This window comes from Thunnus albacares, chromosome 2 (genome assembly GCF_914725855.1).
Source record: "Thunnus albacares chromosome 2, fThuAlb1.1, whole genome shotgun sequence".
NCBI classification, from domain to species: Eukaryota; Metazoa; Chordata; class Actinopteri; order Scombriformes; family Scombridae; genus Thunnus; species Thunnus albacares.
Window position 1 is genome coordinate 32,704,001 of NC_058107.1, and position 23,652 is coordinate 32,727,652.

The following is a 23,652-nucleotide window of genomic DNA, read 5'->3' on the forward strand; positions in this document are numbered from 1 at the left end:
GTCTCTGTCATTTTAGGTTATTCTTATCACGCTGATGTTTGTCCAACCACTCATTCTTCTGATAACCAAAGACCTGTGGGAGAGACTGTGCATTTTCTTGTTTCTTAAGATAGGGGTGTACACCCCAACCTTCTGGTGATATGCTGCCCCCCAATTTGATTGGAGTGTAGAGTTTGAATTCAACAGGTGGTCAATTCTTACATATAGCATCTTTAAAGTTACTTTATTACACTATAAACCTGAATAACAAGCTGAGGTGTCTACGTGTAACCAAGTAATTGACTTATGACAAGGGGAAAGTCATAAAACCTGTCAACAGCTTTTAACAAGGAGGCTCTTTCCTGTGTGCTGTATTTTTATATAATTGCCCTAATTAAATAGATCTGTAAAGCGTTTTTTTTCTGCAACATAAATCCATTAGATGTTATTTTAAGTGGTTCACTTTCCCACCTACAAGCGAACACGGCGTCTTGGGTGTCGTTTCAGATAAGCAGCTTCTCTGCTAATGAGCTGCTCCCTCTGACTGGCAGCCATAATGTTAGAGTTTATGGATCGATTTCTAACAAGTCCGATGTCTGAGTACACAGGACAGTAAAATGTGACTGTTTTCTTTAAGTGGAAGTTTTGTAAAGTTGCTGACTGGGGAAAGGGCATGACTAACAGGAAGAGGCGTCTTACTGGACATACCTCAAAGCACGTACAGTAACGTACATCTTGACTTGCTGACGTTGTCTTAATTCTCCGTTGTCTCCTGCAGTCTGGGGAGACTGCTCTTCACGTGGCGGCTCGCTACGGCAACGTGGATGTGGTGAGCTACCTCTGCAGCATCCAGGCCAACCCGGATCTCCCAGACAGGGTAAGTATATGCACACATAACAACATTGTTGTTATTAGAGAAACCTGCCTTGGTACAAAAGACTTGAAAGGTTTTTTATCTCTTTACATTTCTGTCTCCAGGAGCAGGAGACCCCGCTCCACTGTGCTGCCTGGCATGGATACTCTACAGTAGCCCGAGCGCTCTGCCAGGCCGGCTGCCATGCGGACGCGAAGAACCGCGAGGGGGAGAGTCCGCTGCTTACTGCGTCTGCTCGGGGCTTCGTAGACATCGTGGAGTGCCTGGTGGAGCACGGGGCCAATCTGGAAGCTACTGACAAGGTGAACACCTCTGAAGTCTTCAGCACAGAAGATTTATTTTGGCTCAGCATACATTGTTTATTGGGTACAAAGTTTTCACAGTACATTCCAGATATTGCATTTTCCTCAAGCATATGCGGTGGGGAAGAACATATTTCTCACATTCTTTTTACCCTCTGTCTCCTCCATCTTCAACTTACTGCACTGATATTCTGCACTCATTCGTCACACATTCAAAAGTCCATCGAACATTTTTGGATCAGGAGTCCTTACTGTATTCCTGCTGGTTTTTCCAGATCTTCGTGGGGTATCCTCAGGTACCTCAGAGTCTGCCTCAATGTCTCCTCTCATTTGAATATTTCCAATGCACCTCTAAGATAGAGAAATAGATTAATACCTTAATTAATCCCCACAGGGTAAACTAGTTTTGTCACTAGTTCACTACAACACATCCTAACACACATTCCAAAAGGACACTGTGACCTCAATCTTATCCAAAAGCTAAAAGACAAAATTGATCTTGTCTGATAAAAGCCCGGTCACCAGTGATGCAGCTAAAATAGGACCAATAAAAAAAAGACAATAGATATGAAACAAAACCTGAGGGCATCATTCACCTACAAGGGTCACAGTCTGAGAACATACCTGCAATTCAGCAGCCTCTGCACTCAGCGAACTTAAACACAAATCTAATAAAAAGCTATGATATTCTATTAAGTGAGACAGATGATTTATATTTTGCTCTCTGTGTGTGTGTGTGTGTATGTGTGTGTGTGTGTGTGTGTGTGTGTGTGTGTGTGTGTCCAGGACGGCCACACAGCCCTCCACCTGGCCGTACGGAGGTGTCAGGTCGAAGTGGTCCGCTGCCTTCTGAGACACCACTGCCACCTGGACCAGCAGGATCGCCATGGCAACACGCCGCTGCACATCGCCTGTAAGGACGGCAACCTGCCCGTCGTCATGGCAATCTGCAGCGCTAAAGCCAGCCTCGACCTCCCCAACAAGGTGAGCACAACCACCTCAACACCACACCCATTCTGCCGTTTTTGCATAACGGCAGCAATACGGCTTCCAAATACTGTCGGCTGTATCGGATCACCACAGGTCACATCAACCAAATTACAAAACGTTGGGAGGAACTGGACTGGTCTGCACAGAGCCGTGACCTCAACCCCGTCCAACATCTTTGGCATGAGTTTGAATACAAACTGCGAGCCAGGCCTAACATCACCTAACATCAGTGGCCAACTTCAATAATGCTCTCGAGCTTAATCCCTGCAGCCAGTTTCCAAACTCTGGTGGAAAGCCTGAAACCAGAAGAGTGGTGGCTGTTATAGCAGCAGATTAAATTGTGCTTTGGGAGATGTTCAACAATCCCATATGGGCGTAAAGTTTTTTGTGTCCACATAGTTGTGAAGCGTAGCTGTTCCAGGCCTAATCACAGGCCAAACAGGGATAAATAAACATAGAAAGCAAACATATTATAGGGATTAAAGGGATTTCTGTAAGTGTAAATACATGCAGCTTGAGGGTTTTTGCAGTGCGATCCAGTCTAATCTATACCGGGCTCCTAGGCATTCAGCATATTGTTTCTAAAAATGTTTAATGTAGGTCTAACTGTTGTGGTTGTGAAATTCAGAACTCTAGTCCTTTAAGGGAACGCTCCTATATCTGGTTTATATTTGACTGAAGATCCCATCTTGCTTTGCCTCTCTGCCAGGCACGACTTCCCACACATGTTTCTGCCTTTGGTGATTTCACATTCTATTTCAACACCATCCATTTTAATGTATTCTGAGATGGGATTGCTCTTCTCAGACACTGGTGGCCCTCTCAGCTAGTTCGCATACAGAAACATTTTTTTCCCAGTGTAGTCGAGGATGTGATGTGCATCAGGAGCAGACAGCGCTGCCCATGATGTTTTGATTTATTCATTATTTTCAGTTAGTGCTTTTTTTTTTTTTTAATATACATATATAGCTGATTGAAAAGAGCATATTGAACATTGCTGACTGTGTCTGGAGACTGTCAGCTGTAGACACTGTGGAGAAAGATAAGAGGAATGGGATTGAAAATGTCTCCTACTCTGTTTACAGCAGAATTGAAAAGGATGAATTCTTCCTTGTTTCCTCGAGTTGAGGCAGTCGGGAGTTGATTGAAATGCTGCTTTCAGATTATTTTGTGTTGGGTATTGGTATTTTTTAAAGGCTTTTCTTTTATCTTGTGGCAGAGAAAACTTTTTATTATGTTTCAGTATATTTAAGCACAAGTAGAAGAGAAATATACTTGTAACAGGGGTGTCCTAGTGTGCTGGCTTTACTGCATGATGTGGTGAAAATAGTGATGTCAACGACACAAACCATTTTTATTACCATCATTACTGCAACACAGCACAACAGTGCTGCTTTAATTACCTGTTTGATTTTGCTTAACTCCTTCTTACGACTGGTCATGGCCATGCTAACATTAGCCTCGTATTCGCTTCAGCTAATGAAGTCCGTCCCTTATCTTTTACATTGAAATCACTTTAATAATGGATCTCTTTGCAGCTAGTATGGAGGGAAGAGCAATTACACCAACCAAGAACTCTTTCAGTGTACATATAATCATGTCGGTATTTTAATGAGAACCAACCCTTTTAGGTAGATGAGACATCCCTATCCCCAGCCATGTCCTCCAGATCTTCCTGGTTCATATCCATTTTCCACTAGATAAAAAACTTAGCTTTTTACATGATGGTCTTCAGACCAAAAACATTTAAATTAAAGTTGAAAATTGAGTTCAAGATTCACTATGTCAAATGCTTTGTAGATGTTTTTATCACATTTGACTGAAGAAAAACTCTCTTTATCTCTTTATCCAGTATGGCAGGACTCCCCTCCACCTGGCGGCTAACAATGGCAGTCTTGAGGTCGTCCGACATCTCTGCCTGGCTGGAGCCAACATTGACGCTGTCACCAACGTAAGTCACCACTCAGCATTCTTCTTTTCATTGTTTCCCTTCAAATTACATAACATTGTAATCGTGACAGCAAGAATACTCTCTTTTCAGTGTGAAGTCTTGACATTTTGATTAATTATACTGTTTAAACTGGTTTATGTATGAACAGTGCCGTTCTCCCGTAGAGCTGAATGTTTTAGCAAGTAGAAAGCATTTTGCACCATGACAGATTGCACAGTATGTATGTTCTGATGGATGTCACCCATACAATAACATACATGACATACTATAGCTCATATACAGCAGTATACAAAGTGAAAACATCTCTGTCTCTATTTGTCCAAACAATGTCTTATTTGTATGGCGAGTTGTTCATTTTCTGCTTGAGCCGCAGCCTGCAGAGCGAGTCGTTATTCATTTCTTAAACCCATACTTAAGAAAAGTAGAAGCGCTGATGGCAGCTTTCTCACTCAAACTGGATTTAACCTGCCGAAATTCATTATAAGCACTGCCTTCCTGATACCAAGCTGCACTGCCTTTTTTTACAATCCCCCCGCTTTGACAGTTTAAAGCTTAAAAATTCTAATCTGTTTCCTCCTTTTTTATTATCGAAATTGATTTAACCTTTTGAACCCTGATACTCGCCTTAAATTATTTCCCTTTAAGTAGCTTCAAATTTTTAGCAAAACATCTTTTCCCCTCAGGGCCCAACATTGTCCCATTTACACTCTATTGGCTGGTTTTAGCACTTCTTCATATACTGACTAAAATATTCAAACCTAATGTGTCAGTTTTGATGACTTCACTGCCACATTGAATAGAAGGTTGTTGATGCATGTTTGTTTGGGATTCAGCCTGTCATGTAGTATCTTTGGAAAGTTTGGGATCTCCGTTAGAAATTCAAATAAACTTTTCTGAGTTTCTCAACAACAGCTGAGATGACACACCGTTCAAGCAGGAGGGTAGAAGATATTTGTACAACAGTCGGGGCTTTCACCTGGATTTATGGGAAAAATAAGACTGTAGTAGTAAAACTTCTGACAGTAAATGTAAAATACTACAATACAAAATCTAAATGTTTAATCAGAAATTAAGTACACATAAGATATATATTAAGAAAAGGGTGAGAAAGATCATTTTTCCCAAGCATTGCATGCTGTATCCCAAGATAGTGAGCTCAGGTCATAATTTAAAAATAATTGTACTTTATTTTACAAGTCCATAATTCCCTTGTTATTTCCTGTGAAATTCCTAGAAAAAAAATGTAATTTGGTAATAATTATAGTTAAAGTTTATAAGCACTGTTGATTTTCATTGAAAGAACAGCTCCATTTAAATCCAAGTAAATATTCATACATTACTATTTTTCGAAACTGTATTAGTTAAATATGTTGAATTGTATATTGCCTGTGAAACATTTTTACATTTTTCCATGTTCAGTTGACCTGTCGTGCACTGACTAAAAGACTCTAAGACTCAGTTTACACCAGCAATACATTTGAATTTATTAATCAGAAGTGAACCAACTGAACACTGACTGTTTTCCATATATTTAGTACCAAATTACATAGTTAATTCCAGGAAACTTCCAAGAAAATGAATAAGAAATAATTAGGAAATTATGGATCTGTAAAATAAAGCATTACCAAAATTACTCTTATTTCAATTTCAGGACAGAAATATGAAGAAGAAATGTTTTAAATTCTCTATATCCACTCTACTCATCATTGTGTGCATGTGTGTCTGTGTTTCAGTGAATTTTAAGTTCACTGAAAGTTTAACGCACAGAAACTAAATTTCCTATTGATTTTTATTGCATGTTCACAATAAAAACAAAACTTTCAGGTCCACATGATCTGTTTTCATTAAGGAAGTAGTAAATGTCAGTCATGAGAAACAGTTAAATTACTGTGCAGAGAAAAATTTCAGAAGACCGAAAAGAAACTTACATCTCATGATTTCACTGAGTTTTTTTCTGCTGAGCCTGAACGGCAGGTAAGGTGGCGAGGGCCAGGACAGCCGCAGGCTAAGTGCTTTTATCAAACCATTCAGGAACTGATGTATCTGTGTCTTATCCCTGGTGAGCGAAGGATCAAATAGAGAGCAGGCTCAGAGTCAGAGACCAGATTTAGTCATTTTATCTGGATGTGAGTGTGTTTGACCTCAGAGATGGAGGAGTTCATGTCCAATGATTTTTAGAAGGTGTACACAAAACTGTTTTTTTAATGCTCTCACCCTGCAGCAAAAGAGAAGTTAAGCATGTTCAAAACCGCAGCTCTGTCAGCTGATAATTCTTCAGGCGTTTCTTCATTTTGCACTCAAAGAAGATGGTCAAATTAAAACACACAGATCATGATTTGTTTGTTATCTGTTATGTTTGAACTCAGGCCCACCCTGACACCTGCAATCCTAACTGACTCCTAATGGTTCAGAAGCTTTGAAACAAGCTATTTCATACAACGTGTGGTCTGACCCAACTAAGGCCACAAAATGCCTGCCATCATAGCCTCCTCTTTGTAGTCTCGACATAATACATCATACAAATGGGGGATAACTGTGCACACCTTCATACTGACTCTCCTCAAAGGCACTGATGGTGTTGCCGTCGATTGTATTGTACACGTGGAAAGTGACAGAAGTAGGCGTGTGAAGGATGGAGAAAAAAAGAGAGATTGAAAGAGAAGTTGTACACCCCGTCTTTCATACCTGCACACACCGAGCCAATTGTTGTGTGAAGTGGGCATGGCTGTTGGATTGTCTGTTCTGGAAAGTTGTGGTACACGGCACCCCCAAAGAAGCTGTACGAGAGTGATTTTCAGGCAGTGTTAGATGATCTTTTGAGGCTTCATACTGAGGATTTGTTATCTGAAGCCTCTCATTCAGAAATTCATGACTTAAGACAACCAAATTTTGATGGTATGTATAAGTTTAGAAATAGATATGTATAACCTGACATCATCTGCAAAACAGTAAATACGTTATAACTCAGTCCAGGTCTAAAATTTTAAACTTTTACCCATCTGCAACTGACATTCATCTAAATTGTGGTGCTGTCATTGTTTCTAGGTTCATTACTTTGTAACTTTATATGTTTGATGATGGTTAGGGCATTTTTTTTACATCTGGTGAGTAAATATGTATTTCATCTGCTTTAATCACATACTAGAAGGCATGCAAGTAACAATAAAAAATGAAACCATTTTTTAAGAGGCTCCACTGCCACATGTCCCACGCTGAGGTTTCTCTTTCTCTCTCTGCATTATCTAGCTGTTAATATTGTATGACAGCTGATGTGCTATGCATGTTTAATCTAGAAAGCACACATTGACATGTATAATTCATTACCCAGTAGCCTGCGGTCAGTGGCTTGTTGTGGAGCAGCTGAGGGAGGATGAACTCTGGGCTCCACACATTAGTGAATTTCTATGATTTGCTCTCATTTCAGTTTCATCGGATAGTGAAAGAATACATTTGTGGCTCAGTACGAGGTATTCACAGCATAGTGAGTTTGAATTTAATACACAGCCTCTGTTGTGTAGTATGTCGTTTCTTATGTTTCCCCTGTTGCTCTGCCCTGTAGACCATGAAGTAGAGCACAAGTCCACTGGCTAATCTTAAATACAGTGTTTGAATTTTGAGCTTTAATCTATGTTAGTTATGTTAATGGTTTTAGCAGATATCTTATCTAAAAAACTGATATTGTAGATCTAATATTCATTTCCAGGTTTGTGGCAAACATAACAGCAGCCATTCACATCATCCGTCGGTTGCCAAGAAGCAGTAGTAATAATCGTGACACCCTGCCATCTGTAAGAGCGGAGGCCTGTGAACTTGCTCACATATTTAATCACATTAAGTGGTCAATCTTTGGTTCAAGCTGCACTTCATTTGCATTCACATTTTTGACATTTAGCTGTTCAGAACAATTTAAAGGTCAGGGTTTTGGTGCTCTTATAATATTATGTGAGCTTGTAGGAAAGGAATATTGGAGCTAACAAGAGACATAATTAAAATTAAAAATAATTAAAAAATAATTATTCTTCAGTGACCAGGATTTGTTCAGAGCAAACCAAGTTGGAACATCCTCCCCTGTAGGAAGCACTCTGTGCATGTTTCAGGCTGTCGAGGCTTTTTTCTCCCTGCGGAGCGGCAGCCAGTGCCGGACAGTGACAGATGGCTGAGTTAGTGAAAGAAACATGAAACTTGTCGGGACTGTAGTGTTTCTGTGTCAGTGTGTTGAGAGGGGAGGGGGGGGGGGGACGGAGAGAGTGACAAATCAGGGTTGTTATATAGACAGATGAAGGGAAAGAATGAGGGTGCACATAATGTAAGTTTGTGTGCTGTGAGAGTTCAGAGCTTAAATGTGTAATAACAGTGCATCAGAAATAGAGGTCGCTTCAGTAATGATACAAGTAAAGCCTGATACGTATATCAGTATTTGAGATAAAACAAATATTTTATCTGATGTCCTTTTTTATGTATAAACACATAACAAACATTTTGGATAAATTAAATATGGCATGTACGAGCTGGACTGAGCAAACTTCAGCTGTAAACAACAACACAAATACAAAAAAATATGTCAAATATGCTCAAATATGTATAAATGCAGCTTATAAAACTTCAAAAACATAATAAATACACTGAAATACTCAATTATAATAAACATTTAATGAAGTAGTGTGTTGTGTGTCCAAGCATGTATTATGAACATTAGATTAATTTCTAAATTACCTCAAACGTATCTTTGCCATTTCTGTACTGCAATATCTTGTTACTTATATCAATATTGGTATTTCATCATACTGTATATTTGTGATAAGATCAAATATGTTAATAATATTGGCAAGTTCTGGAGTATTGGAAAGTACTAACCCAGGGGCAATTTTGTGGCAGAGGAACTAAATTTAAACTCTGGTTGCTCCTGTTGAAATGCAAATAAGGTTCCTCAGTTCCTGAGATAGTTCCTGAGATAGTTCCTGAGATAGTTCCTGGGCCCCTGGAGAAGTTCCTGCAGTGGAAAATGGCTTCTAGTCCCCTGATTTCACTAGTAAGCCAATGAAAAGAAGCCTGAGCTCTGTCTCTTTTACGCAGAATGTCACATCTTATTATTCTACATCTGCTTGAAAGGTTTGGCCTTTTGATTATATCATGTGGTTCCCAGTTTGTTCAGATGGTTTACTGGTTTTGTTTCTGTTGGTTTATGATTGAAGGTTGGGTAAAAAAAAAAAATGACACCCAGTACAAACACAGCTCGCTGCTAGAACCTTAACATTGTCAGAACTGTGTTTGAAAACATCTTTGATTTTAATTATATGTAAACTTTGCATGTCGTCTCTTGATAAATGAATTCATGATCAGTGTTGATTCTTGATGTAGCAGCGTGTATCTCCTGGCATTAACACTGAGTGAATGTCTGAAACGATGGTCTGCATGACAGGTTTACTGTCTCATTATGTACTTTGTTCACAAAACCAGAGATGTGAGTCTGATAGGAGGAGCAACTGGATCAGTGCTACCTGTTTCCATCTGTTCTGGACTGGCAGAATAAAAAACGATGAGATGTTTGGCTTCCCTAAATGAAATGTCAACAAAATGTGTATCCGAAACACCGGAGTGCACATTTAAACAGCCAAAGGAAATGTAAGGGATTTTGTGTTTGCTTAAGATTTCTCATGCATATATTTATAAATCTCTCTCTCTCTTCTTCTTCTCTTTCTCTCAGGATGGAAAGACAGCAGAGGATCTGGCTTCCACTGATCAACATGAACATATAGTTGCGTTATTGGGCAAACTTAAAAAGGTAAAATAGCCACACATGCACACCTTATCATATGAATAAATGAAATTCATTACTTAGATTTCTAATTGAAACAACATATATTTTACAATTTAAATGGAATGAAGAGAACAGAAAACACTAACTCTGATGCAAAACCAGATTTCACAAACACTCATCACACTTTTCTATTTCAGTGCAGAGGTGTTGAGAGATGCGTTTCCAACGGTTATGTGTTAGATTTTAGCATCCTGCCAATTTTAGACTTTGTTGCAGCACGTAACTCCACACATACAGGTAGAATAGATTGTAATACAGTATTGTACGATACCGTATGAACATTTGAAGCTCTTTTATCTAACTAGTTTTTATCAATAAGCAGATAATAATAATCTGTATTTTAGTTTTGAGCCAGTAATTCAATAACACAACTTGTAGCTTATAGAACATTGCTCTGTTGCTGTCACTTTTATGCAGAGCAACTTGCATTATATTGAATGAACTATCTGGGTGTCAGCATCTTGCCCAAAGTCACTTCAACACAACATAACACAGTCATCAAAGCTGAAATTCTACATTTACAGGACATCCTGTTAAGTTCTTTCCTACACTGTTTCCTCCAGAGGTATATGAGATGTTCAGTCCAGTGTTCCCAATCTGAATCCAGTCACATCCACCAGAAACACACAGACACTTATTACCTAAAGCTAAATGTTAGCGACTTCTCTCCTGATCTATTTTTTCAGAAAACCTGCTGAGAATCAGTGCAGAGCGTGAAAACATGAAAGCAGCAACTGTGAAAACAGTCATCCTCCGCATATGTCGGGCTAATTTAAGACACTTTAGCACATCGATGTCAGTTTTAGAGGCAAGACTTACCTCCCAAGAAGAAGAAAAAAAAAAGTCCTGTTCTCTGAAAATGTGGAAGTTCAACATAATTAATTTCAAAACAAGAAGTTGTATTCTGCTTAGATGTGAATCACACTTATTGCAATTAGAAACTTTATTTATTAAATGAGTTAGCATAACCCAGGTGGGAGTACGGAGCGCTTTTACAACCTACACAACCGCTCGCAGTATCTGAGGCCACTTCTGATGTATGAATCATCTAAGTGTCTTACATGTTAACACGCTTTTATCTGTTGAATTGGCAGAATTACATCAGGGTATAGAGGAGGCAGCCGTCTTATGAAACGGCTTTCATTGTTTATACGCCTGAGTGTGCAGAGAAACTTTGTTTATTTTGATTAGCCCGATGTGTGGAATATAAGATACTATAAAGATGATTGACTCTAAAGCTGAGAATAGTTTGAATAAACAAATACATAATGAAAACGTTCAAGTGGGTGTGATTTACACATAGCATACAGTGTGTTTGAGACTGTTGTTTTCCAGTCCAGTATCTCATCTTGTGAATCCATTTGAATGTTATTCCCTTTCTGTGTGGACTTTATTTTTAGGTGTTAAGTTAGTTCAGGTGCTTAAGCATGACACTGTCAGACGTAGCGGTTTAATTATTAAGTTTGACCAGCTACGTTCTCTGCTACAAAGCAAACAAACCGCTCAACATGTGAGTCGCTTGTGTTGTTGTAGTATGATTACAACAAAACATATGTAGTATGATTTTACACTAATGAGTTCAACTATTTAGGTATCAAACTTTTAACAAAATGATTGTTTTTTTGGCATTTTTGCATTTGTTGTATAGTCATCTTTGTGGATGAGGGCATTTTATGCTTTTAATATAAGGACAGTGAGGAGATGACAGGAATTGAAGGGAGAAAGAGATGGAGGGTGATATGCAACAAGGATCTGCAGCCAGATTGGAACTGTAGATGTTGTGGTTATATTGCATGTGTCTCAACAAGTAGGCTACCGGGGTGCACCAACAAAATTGCATTTTAATCATCAACATCAAATAGTTTCAGTCTGCATTATAAAGATACTGAATTAAAATACTCAACTCTAAGTGGAGCTGTGTGTCTGCTGGGGCCCACTATGGCTCCTTAAAGGCGAGATCCTCAACTCACTGAATGGTATTTCATGCACTAATAATCAGTATAATGAATAGTTATTTTTATTATAGGTTTCTCTCTCTTCACTATTTTCCCCTCCTACAGGCCTGTAAAGCATTATGTCAAATCTAAGAACACATTTCCTCAAAAAATAGATGCATTATGTGGGACGAAATCTGATAAATTGAAGTCATTTGATTTTTGGAGCTCCTTGAAATGAAAAAAAAAAATGTTGGAGTCCATGCCATACAGTAGACAAACCTGCATCTCAGTGTGACCTGAACTGTCTGAACTGTTTTGTAATAAATTCTCATCTTCCTCTGTGGTTTGGTTTTTGGGTCAGGACAACCACAAACTGAGCTACATCCAACAGCTGCGTCCCACCCAGACCGTCCAGCCCAGGATCAAGCTGAAGCTGTTCGGACACTCTGCGTCAGGGAAGAGCACCTTGCTGGAGTCTCTGAAATGCGGCATCCTGCGCAGCTTCTTCAGGAGGAGGAGGACACGCATGACGAACACGGCCCGCCACCCAAACTCCCCCATCAACTCCAAACCTGCCGGTAGGTGACAGACGGCTCTGAGGAAGCTGTGATAATCCTGCGAGAGATTAAACTTCAGCTCACCTGCCAAAGACGACCAGAGTTAATTATTCTGCCAAAAACGGCTAGAATAATAAATCTGCCACTCTGCTCGGTGTATATCAGCAGTGTTTATTTGGTGCCTGTTCCATTTTTAAGACATTCATCAACTTCATCGTGATTTGGAGTAATAATTCTAGATAATCACAAACTTTTAAGTTAATTGTTGAAACGCAGCAACATTGCTAAACACACGTGAGATGGGACAAGCTGGTGAATCCAGTATTATCATAGAAACAATGGCCAAAGCTTCAAAACTAACACAGTTGAAATTACCTTTGAAATATAATTTAAGTAATCCTCAAAGAAAAAGTTAAGATGAAAAGCAGCAGGGGGATAACTTGTAAATATTTCGCTGCCGCTGATTTGTGTCAAGGCCAAATTAAAAAGCAGCCAATCAGAAGCCTGTTTGGCAAGATTTCACACCATCATCAGTCTCGAATAATGTTGAAGGTGCAAGCTAATGTTCATGCTTCAGCAGCTTCTGTCAAAATGCCCCTAAGCACGGCACGTAGCATCGAGCTTTTGTAACAGAGTTGTTCGGTAGCCGCCACTTGGTGTGTGAAGCAAGGCGCTGCTGGTAAATCAGCGAGCATCCCTGCTAGTTTGGCCTGGATTAGGGTGGACGATGTGATTAAAATCTTCTATCATGGTATACGTGATTTATTGCAATATTGATTAAATCATACATTATGATATAGTACATTTGTGACCAAAATAATTTTGGTCAAAACCAGCAGAGCTTAGAAATGTCAACAATTCATGCAATTAATCCAAAGATTTATATTTCCAATTGTTTTCTTTTCCTGGTTTAGTTGTTACATTTCACAACATTTGCAGAATAACAAAGTTAGTCATAGTTTCTGGACGTCGGGCTTAGGCTACATAGACAATACTCGTTAGTAGGATCAGTTCATTGTTGGTTTTGGTCTTTTTATGGGATTTGTTGAAAATGATAAAAATATAGAATATCTCCAAACTTACCCATTAAAGCCCCTTTATGTAGGATTTAAAAAATTGTGACTTTGGTGACCCCTAGAGGAAGTATCTAAAAATACACTGTGGCAGACAGCAGTGTTCACAAATACACAACATTATCCTGCCTCTCACCCCAGTAACCCTGGCTTGTAACCCCATTACTGCAATAACTCTTAACTGGCCTCTTAAAATGAATAGTGCTCAATATGTTTCTTTCCTCTCAACCTTCAAAATAGCTTTTTTCTTTTTTTTTAATAGAGGTCAGCTCGGCACACAACAGGCAACAGGTCTGTGGTAAGACTCCCCGTCGTGTTCAGCGTAGTGTAAAAACCACGACCGAGCACACACACACACACAAGTCGAGTCTCTCTCTTGGTATTTGCACTCTATCTGCCCTCGCTCACACACACACACACACACACACACACACACATACGTACTATTGTGTTGCCTTTAACCACTCTATTTTGCTGCCGCTCAGAGCCATTACCTCTCAGACAGACGCGATGCTCGCTCTGATAATGGTCGGTTACATGAGCCGTATAGAGTTACCGATCTCCATCCTCTATACTATCTGGAAATCTGTGGCCTGTGTCAGAGCTGAGAAGGAGGTTAAAAGAGCTTTTTTTTTTTTTTCTTTTTCTTTCAATTCTAGCTGAATTCAGTGATAGTCTTTATTGACTCTGTTATATCTGCAGCGGTACGTGACATGAGTCCACAGCCAAACACAAAGAAGCAGAGCTGGGAGGGGAACAAGCGCCGTCACGATGGTTGTTTTTCTACCTTTTTTATAGATTTCTATTCATGTAAACTTAAAACATCATCAATTCTTTACTTTTTGTTAGCCCGTCAAACATTAAAGTGCATCTTTTTAAATGCATATGTACTTAAGTCTAGTGTCAATATTTGTAACGTTACGATGCAAACACGACTTGACACCCGCATTGATTTCTGGACTTTTCATTTTGTTCATGAATCAGTAACTTATTCGAAAGTGTTTTTTTATTCATTCATGACTGTGATCAGTAAAATACACAGCACCTAACAACGCTGAGGCTTGACTTTTCATTTTTTTGACACTTATAAATCACCCTTTCCTGTTAGATGTTTATGCCTGACACAAGGGTGGAACCAGCGTTGACAGAGACATATGAGCAGCTTTGCATCCCTTAAGTCCAAACCTACATCAGCTGTTATTATTAAAAAGGCTGCCTGACCTAAAACCAGAGACGTGGCATTAGGTTCATTTTTCATGCACCGTAAAATAGTTTCACATCCTCACATTACTCAGAAAAACATCTCTTAAAAGCAGACAAGAGGGCGTTGACTTACCACTAACCACACTGTCTTTACAGTTGACAGTTCTGTTATTTACAAGAGTCACACAAAAGGATGTTCCTGAAATAATAAGACTTTGTTCAACTAATTCTCACCAAAGTTGGAGGTATTCAAGGTAAAAACTTATCTCAGCCAAACTTTTTCATGTGTGACCAATCCTGCAGTGCCTGTTTGTGTCTGTTGTCACTTTTAAAGCATTGCAATTGATTATTCACAAGAGGAATACATGCTCGGAGCTGTTTATTCAAACTCTAGCATGATGTCTTTTTACATTCTGTCCTGGTGAGATGCTCTCTTCTAACTGTGATTGGTTAATACTGAGAACATCAGGTTTCACAGATGGATTTCGACATCATGTAACCAGAGATTCCTTGACTAACTTTGTATGATAACAGGTTACCAGAAACTGTCCTGTAAACAAACTACTTGTGGATCATTGTGACCTCTGTTTGCAGCTGTGATTATGTCAGCTGTGAACAGTGTCGAACTTAACAACTCAAATACAAATATGCAGCAAAAAAAGACTTTTTTTTTTTTTTTTTAAACTGTGGTTCAAACCGAACAAAACAACATGTAGGTGTGGTCCTACAGAGTGTGAAGGAAATCTAAACATTATGGCTGCATAGTGGATTTATTTCCTGTCAAACAGCGCCCCCGTGTGTTAGTAAGTGTGTAATTATTGGGTAAACCAAATTGTAGTTGTTGATCTATTTTTGAAATAGACTTGAGGTCAGTTTGTTCTTTGTACAGATCTGCCCTAAACTAATCCGGAATATATTTACAATCAAGTATTTATTGAAATCTTTACAATTTAGATTTGTGAAACCTTTGCTTGCATTATATTTGATCAGTTAAGAATTGATAACACTTTCTAAGCAGCATTTTTCCTCCTCCATTTTTTAATGGAATACCCTATGGCTATTATAGCAAATATTTTTGATGATTTTAATGCCATTCTGGGTGGAAAAGCCTCTAAAAGTAGCAAAATCAATCCCCTGAACTCACAAATGCAGAAAATAATGATGTTAAATAATCATTTATTTATACTATTGTAGAACTTTATCCTCAAATGATTCATTAAATCAATTTCTGGTTGAATTTTAATTTAAAAAACACAATTAATGTTCAGTTTTTTATGCCATTTTTTCACACAAGGCCGATATCATTAAAATAGAGAGTCAAGTTCTCTAAATTTAACTCTGCTGTCTCTGTCTCTTCCTCTTTGTTTAGTGTCGGTGAGCATTTCCAACCTGTATCCAGGCTGTGAGAACGTGAGCGTGCGGAGTCGCAGCATGATGTTTGAGCCCAGTCTGACCAAAGGCGTCCTGGAGGTCTTCTCTCCCGTCCACAGCGCTCTGTCCGCAGCTGACGAACAGGCCACGAAGGCCGTCGACATCCAGCACGCCAGCATCCACGGTGAGAGATGAAGATATGTGGAGATGCTTCTGAATTAAGCTGTTTCTTAATGGTGTGAACATTCAAGTAAAATAATGTTTAGTCACTGCGATGAATTAGATATTGCTCGGTAAGAAAGAGACAAAACTTTAAGGACGTGTTCTGCAGTTCTGGAGAACATCATGAATAACAGACTAGACAACAATGCTAACATGCTGCTCACTTGCGTTCTCGTAGGTGTGGGGGATTTCAGCGTGTGGGAGTTTTCTGGGAATCCGGTTTATTACTGCTCCTATGACTATTTTGCGGCCAACGACGTCACGGCGATCCATGTGGTCCTGTTCAGCCTGGAGGAGCCGTACGAGACCCAGCTGGGCCACATCACCTACTGGCTCAACCTGCTGAAGGTCCTCACCCTGCCCCAGGACAACATCGGTAAGGGGCAGAGAGGAGAGGAAGGATGAGACCACATTAGTCATATTTCTAGCCATCACCATCTCAGTAGATGAATCTATAATTAAATTTTTAGAAAGGATTTATCATAAAAATACTTAACTCAGATATTTGAGGTCATTTATACCAAGAAAAAGGTAATTGTAAAGCATCTTTGAAGCAAAGGATTACTGTTCTGACTGTGTGTGTTTTTGTCTGTGTCTCTCCAGCTTTCGGGGGTCGGATCCAGCAGCCTCTTGTGGTCGTCCTGGTGGCGACACACGCTGACCTCGCTGACGTTCCCAGAGCTTTCTCTGGAGAATTCAGCTACGACAAGGAGAGAGTGCTGCTCAAGGAAGTCAGGAACAGGTTGGGACTTGTTTTTGTTTTGTTTTTAGCGAGAGCAAATGTTTCGTGATGCAGATGCAGGTGTAACAAATACCGTTAACAGTGGTTCGGGTCTGTTTAGTTGTGGCAGTAAACCGGTTCTTCATAGCACAGAGTTTGTGAAGTCATGTTAAAGTGGTGTGTTTTGTTTTCAGGTTTGGAAACGACCTGCAGATCAGTGACAAACTGTTTGTGATGGACGCTGGAGCTTCAAACTCCAGAGACATGAAGCTGCTAAGGAGTCATCTTCAAGAACTTCGCACCAACATCATCTCTGTGAGCCCTGCACACACACACACACACACACACACACACACAGTTTGTCTTTCCCGTTCTGTGTGTGTCTGAAATCACTAACCTTTATCAGATCTTCCTCAAACAGGACATGTACACGGTGTTGTAAAAGTGATCAACATTTGTAGAAAGTTTTCCCGACTGAATCTAGAATAAATTAGTTGGTTTGGCTCAGTTTGTCTGGTTAAAACAGTCAGTTAACCCAAAGAAAGGATAACATTCACTTATGCACGGCCTCTCCTCCTTCTCCTTCTCCCTCGGTGCAGAGGTGTAGTCCGATGACGTTGCTGTCGGAGCGTTTGCTGACGACCCTGCCGACCTGGAGGAAGCTGAGCGGACCCAACCAGCTGACGTCATGGCAGCAGTTTGTCAGCGACGTTCAGGAGCACATCAACCCGCTGGTCAGCCAGGATCACCTCCGCACGCTGGCCCTGCAGCTTCACAGCATGGGAGAGGTGGGAGTTTGTCTCCGAATTAGAGCATTTTTTCGCTTCTTTTGCTTTCTCTACATTCAGACTGACTTCTTGTCTCCAACAGCTGACTGTCAGTTCACCAGACGACCACCAGGGTTCATTGTTTGTTCATGAATAAACTAAACCAAAGTTTTGTTTTCATCTGTAAGCAATTACTCAGAATGACTCTGCTGCTGTTGTTTTGAAATTACTTTCTGTATGATTTGCTGTTATCTTGTCATGAAACATACTGGGTGGCCTGTTTTACATTGCAGCAATCCTTAAAGTGATTGCAGCACTTCTTTCTTTACTCTCTCTCAATCAGTTTTTCCACAATTTTGTTTCTATATCAATGTTTCACCATATTTGCTGTCTTTCTTTTCACTTTTCTCTCTTATCTTTTATCCTCCTGGTCCTTTCTGATTACTCTCTCACTGTTTCTTCACACTTTCTCCTGATGTTACTCCCTCTCTCACCATCTTTCCTCTTTCCTCCGTCTCTCCACAGATCAACATCATGCAGAGTGAGACTGTGCAGGACGTGGTTCTGTTGGAGCCTCGCTGGCTCTGCAGCAACGTGCTCGGCAAGCTGCTGTCTGTGGAGACACCCAAGGCCATCCACCACTACAGGGGGCGCTACAGGCTGGAGGAGGTGCAAGCACTGGCGCCTGAAAGTGACGTGGACGAGCTGCTGCAGATTCTGGACGCAATGGACGTCTGCGCCCGTGACGCCACCAACCCCTCCATGGTGGATGTTCCTGCGCTCATCAAGACAAGCGGCCTCCACCGCTCGTGGACCGAAGAGGAAGAGGAGGAGTCGCTGATCTACGGAGGGGTCCGACTCGTCCCCGCAGAGCACCTTACCCCCTTCCCCTGCGGCCTGTTTCACAAGCTGCAGGTGAACCTGTGTCGCTGGAGCCACCAGCAGAAGCCCGAGGAGGAGAGCGGAGAGGATATCGATGGAGACATCCACCTGTGGACCAACGGAGCCAAGGTGAGCCAGGCGGCAGTTGAGGCCATGATCCTGCTGGTCAACCACGGCCAGGGGGTGGAGATTCAGGTGCGTGGTCATGACTCAGAGCGGGCCAAGTGCTACACCCTGTTGGACACCATCTGTAGTATAACAGAGAACCTGCTGGCCTCCACCCTCCCCGGACTGCTCACAGCCAAATACTACCTAAGTCCTCAGCAGCTGCGGGAACATCACGCCCCCATCATGATCTACCAACCCAAAGATTTCTTACGGGCCCAAGTTCAGCGGGAAACCTCGCTCACCAACACCATGGGCGGCTACCGCGAGAGCTTCAGCAGCATCCTGGCCTTCGGCTGCGCTGAGGTCTACCAGCAAGGGACTCTGGGAACGGACATCCACATATCAGAAGTCCCCCTGTTGGCTCGCAGGAAGCTCTGCCGCATGCTGGACCCTCCGGACGCTCTGGGGAAAGACTGGTGCCTGCTGGCCATGAACCTCGGCCTCACAGACTTGGTGGCCAAACACAGCAACGGGACTCCCAACGGCACCCCTGAGCTGGACTCAGGCCCGGACTCCCAGCAGGCCGCGCTGCAGCCCAGCCCGACGGCGGCGCTGCTGCAAGAGTGGAGCGGGCGAGCCGACAGCACGGTGGGCGTGCTGATGGCCAAGCTGAGGGAGCTCGGCCGCCGAGACGCCGCAGACTTCCTGCTCAAAGCTTCTCCTGTTTTCAGAGTCAACATGGAGGCGGTGGCGGGGGCCGCCAACAGCTACCCCGCCACCTGCAACGGAGGCACATCGTACAACTCCATCAGCTCCGTCATCTCCCGCTGAACTTGAACAGGGTCGGCTTTCTGTCCTCGCCAAACGTCAGAATAGTTAGTCTGAGGTGACATTTTCCCCGATACAGGACGGTCACAGACTTACGTGTGAACGAACATGAAGTGCAATCCTACCAGAGAGTCCAGCTGCTCGTTCCTTAATCACTCCATTAAGTTGGTGTATGAACCAGCGGATGTTGTGTTTGTGCTCTCCACACCTGTACAGCTGATCTTTCCTTCCACTATGAATGTTGTGAAAGAGCTGATTGTCCTGAGCTCCAAAGAGGAATTCTGTGCTCGACTGATATATTTTTTTTTTTGTTCTTAATCTTGTTGTGCTGCTTTTTAATATTCCCTCCCTCCGTACTCTACTGCACACTCACTCTTCTTACAGCGAACAGTCGGAAAGTTTGGAAAAGATACTTTTTTTTTTTTTTTTGAAACGATCAACTCTACTTGCAGGAGTGGACGTGGTTTAAAAAAAAAAAAAAGACAGCAGCCTCATGTTTGGACCTTCTTCATATCCGTCCTCCAGTACAAAACTGAGGACTTTATTATTTTATTATCAGTACATGTAGGAGGCTGTCATCTTTACCCGCTCCATCCATCAGTTACGTATAATGATATCGCCATCCTTGCTTCTGTTTTACTGATGTGACATGTGGGCGTTCAAATAACAGCATTTTTTTCAGAGTGCCTTTGTGGCCTTCTACCTCCCTCAAGAGCACAAATAGTCTTGTTAATATAAAACAGTAGATCTTTCCAAACATTTGAAGAACTGTGCCTTTTTGACACAAATGATAAAATATGAATTTCAATCAAGCCTAACGAGCAGGCAGGCTGTCTTTCGGTGACATTGACGCAGAAAAGGCCATTTTACATATTAGACAAAAAAAACAATTAATGAAGAAAGCAAAACAATAAAATCTCAGCTGAAAATTGAATTTTGCAGGAAAAAAACAACATAAACAAGTTGAAATCAGTATATTAGAGTCCTGCAGTTCGATCTTCCCTCATTTGGAGCCAGTGTAAAGTTGATTATACAGCTCAGATATTTCCCTCCGGAGTTGATACAGACTAGAAGAGAACTAAAAGGAGACTAAATATTGGAGTTACATTCACCAGGTGGTCAAACACATGACTCGGGATGAATGCAGATGTTGCTTATTGTCTGCTGGATGTGTAGATGATCTCTCTGAGTATCACATTACATCAGAAACCTTATTAAGGTTAAATAAAGATACAGAGGTACAGTTGCACATCAACTCCTTTCTAGGAAATATTAGAGACTTGTAAAACAAGGTGTCACTGTTAATGTTTTCTCTTAAGAAGCCTGTTAGTCGTTTCCATTCACACAAAGGGAACTCTAGCCATTTAACAGAAAAAAGGAGTTTTTTTCCTGAAGTCTACAGTGTCTTATCAAAGGCTTTTGATCCTCTCAGCTACAAAATGCATGTAGAGAGTCGCACATTAAAACCTGTGCGCTCATACTGCTTATTATGAATAGAAAGTGCCACCAAAATGATAAAATATAACATAAAGAAAGGTAAATTTTGTAAATTGGTTGATTTCTAACATTTTCTAATAACCTAAAGGGTAATTTATTACACACAGAGCTGTCAGTTACAGTAAACATACCTGACACTGCAGCTTTTTAACGCCTCCTCAACAGGTTTTCTGCATTAGCGACCAGCAGAAGGACGTAAGCAATCACGTTACTGTCCGCAGTGTCAGATTTTTTTGCACAGCGGCATCGACGCCGCTTCTGTTGAGCTAAATTTGAGCTTCTCTCAGTATCGCTGTCGGTTGTTTGGTCGGCCACACCTGGCTTCACATCTTCTTTCAGTTTGTCTTTTTTATAACATGAAGCTCAGCTCGGCCCGGTCAGCAAAAGCAGGGAAACGATGGCATGAAGTTAGTGTTGTTAGTTGAAAAAGGCCAAAGGCTACTGGTGACAGAAATGTCCTGAGAAACCATATTTTGAATTTTGACATTGTCACTTTGTGTAAGCTGATATTTTATAACGTTTATGTCCGAACTTTGAACCAGAAAAATGTTTTCTTTTCAATGTGTGGGTTGTTGGTGTTGGGAAAAGAGTCTTTCATTCCTAAAAAGTTAGACCTTGTGGGTGTTAAAAGACTTTTCAGGGCACAGTGTCGTGCAGTTTTACAAAAAAAAAAAAAAAAAAAAGATGAGCTCTGTGCCAGAGTGCAGTATTTCCTGTCTGCTTTACTTCCCCAGTGTTACCATCTGTTCACAGAGATAAAACAAGACTCTTTCAAATAATGTCCTTCTCTCACTATTTTTGGCTCAGCCTGAACTTGTCAATCAAACAGCGAACTTCTGGCTGTGATGTAAATACTCGAGGCCTGTTTTCCTCGACTTCATCGTCACTTTTCTGTTATTTCCAGCTCACTTTAAGCTTTTTGGGTTTTTTTTTTTGGTTTTTTTTTTGTCCAAATCTGTTGATTGCAACAAGGCAAAATGAATGTACTACACAACTTTCCTAAGAATATGGTGACAAGGAAAAATAAATTAAAGGTATGGTGATAAAATTCCAACATTTGTACAAAAACATGATGAAATGAAATGTCCCAAACGGCTCGGAAATATGAGTTTCAGTCCATTTTATTTTTCTTGTTTTATTGAGGCTGTTGTTGATGTGTATAATCATTGCCAATGTTGTGTGCCTAAACACACGCGCTCGTTCATTCCTCTATTATTGCCTTGTACAGTATACAAGCCGAAAAGTGATGTTTCAGAAAGGGAAGTGAATATTATGTTTCTCTTGTTTCAAGAAGAGGCACTTTTTTTTTTTTTTTTTTTTTTTGTTGGTAAAAGCTGGGAATCACTATAATATTACCGAGTTTGTCTCCGTTGTTTTGGTGTCTTTTTTTCCAGATGGTTTCAACTGCGACTCTGACAACTGAAACAAGTGGATTTAAAGGTTTTCTCCAAACTTTTTTTTCCTGTATGTCTCTGTTTGATGAGGAATTACACGCTCAACGTTATTTTTTGAGTAAATTTTCCTCTCGGAGACTCCGGTCCAATCGCCGCATTGCACAAGTCTTTTTGTCGCTATTTATGTTATGTTCATTTAGCATGTCTTGGAATGCCATGTTCTTAGTACTTCTGACACTTTATAGTGTAATACATTTTATAATAAATTCTTTACCTAATGTCATCGTCTCTCTTCTACTTGATGACCAACAATTAAAGGTTCCTGCGGTAGCGTTGGAGGAGTAAATTGATACTTTAACCCTTACATACTGTTCATATTCTGACCTTTCCCTTCATAATTAGTTTTTCCACTGAACTTTTGAACCATAAATCTATTTCTCATTCATAAATACCTCATCACTCATAAATAAATAGGTGATAAATCCGTAATAAAGCTGTCAGAGAGCAGAGACAGTGTATTTATGGAGAAAAATATTCATAATCACACTATATAATGGTCCTATGATATATAAAACAGGAGAACATAACGGCTATGATGAATATTATGGATTATTGAACAGTGAATTTTTGAATAAATACGGTTCAAATTTATCATCTTCTATGTACAAAAACATGCATCAGCTGCACAAAAAAACTGAAAATAAGTTGAAATATTTCCAGTTGAACAGAATGGTGTTTAGGGTGTTTTTAATGCTCTCGAATGTTAAAATGGGTCAAACTTGTATGTAAGGGTTAAAGGGAGGAACAGGATAGTTGATTGTTGCTTTACAGCACAAAACAGGAAGAGGGCGCTGTCCTTCCAAGCTAAAACTGTTCAGACTTAGAGGCAGAAAATTACTTCTGATATATTTCTTCTTTTTACTAAAGACCAACAAATTGTCAGAATTTTAAGCAGACTGCAACTAATTAAATATCTTATAAACTCAATCAAGATCAGAAAAGATTGGAAGATTTCACCACCAGCGTTTAGAGGAAACCCAAATCATTTCATTGTTGCAGTGGTGGAAGTATTCAGATGCTTCACTTAAAGGACGGGTTCACAGTCAGGAGCCCAGATGAACATTGAAACGTGTTTTTCTTGCTGTAATCATTCCTCCTGTTCATACATTAGAAGATCC

At 40.5% G+C, this 23,652-nt stretch overlaps 1 protein-coding gene across 2 annotated transcripts in view; it reads left to right on the forward strand.

Moving 5' to 3' along the window:
* Positions 1 to 21,836, forward strand: part of dapk1 (death-associated protein kinase 1) — a 77,526-nt gene extending 55,690 nt beyond the window's left edge. For both annotated transcript variants that reach the window (XM_044331285.1, XM_044331289.1), the window contains exons 15-26: positions 758 to 856; positions 958 to 1,155; positions 1,942 to 2,139; positions 3,998 to 4,096; positions 9,801 to 9,878; positions 12,213 to 12,429; positions 16,054 to 16,239; positions 16,456 to 16,653; positions 16,881 to 17,019; positions 17,193 to 17,313; positions 17,598 to 17,786; positions 18,291 to 21,836. In XM_044331285.1, coding sequence (XP_044187220.1) covers positions 758 to 856; positions 958 to 1,155; positions 1,942 to 2,139; positions 3,998 to 4,096; positions 9,801 to 9,878; positions 12,213 to 12,429; positions 16,054 to 16,239; positions 16,456 to 16,653; positions 16,881 to 17,019; positions 17,193 to 17,313; positions 17,598 to 17,786; positions 18,291 to 19,586 — 3,018 coding nt within the window. In that variant the 3' untranslated portion in view covers positions 19,587 to 21,836. The remainder of the gene's footprint in view (positions 1 to 757; positions 857 to 957; positions 1,156 to 1,941; positions 2,140 to 3,997; positions 4,097 to 9,800; positions 9,879 to 12,212; positions 12,430 to 16,053; positions 16,240 to 16,455; positions 16,654 to 16,880; positions 17,020 to 17,192; positions 17,314 to 17,597; positions 17,787 to 18,290) is intronic.
* Positions 21,837 to 23,652: the final 1,816 nt, after the last annotated feature.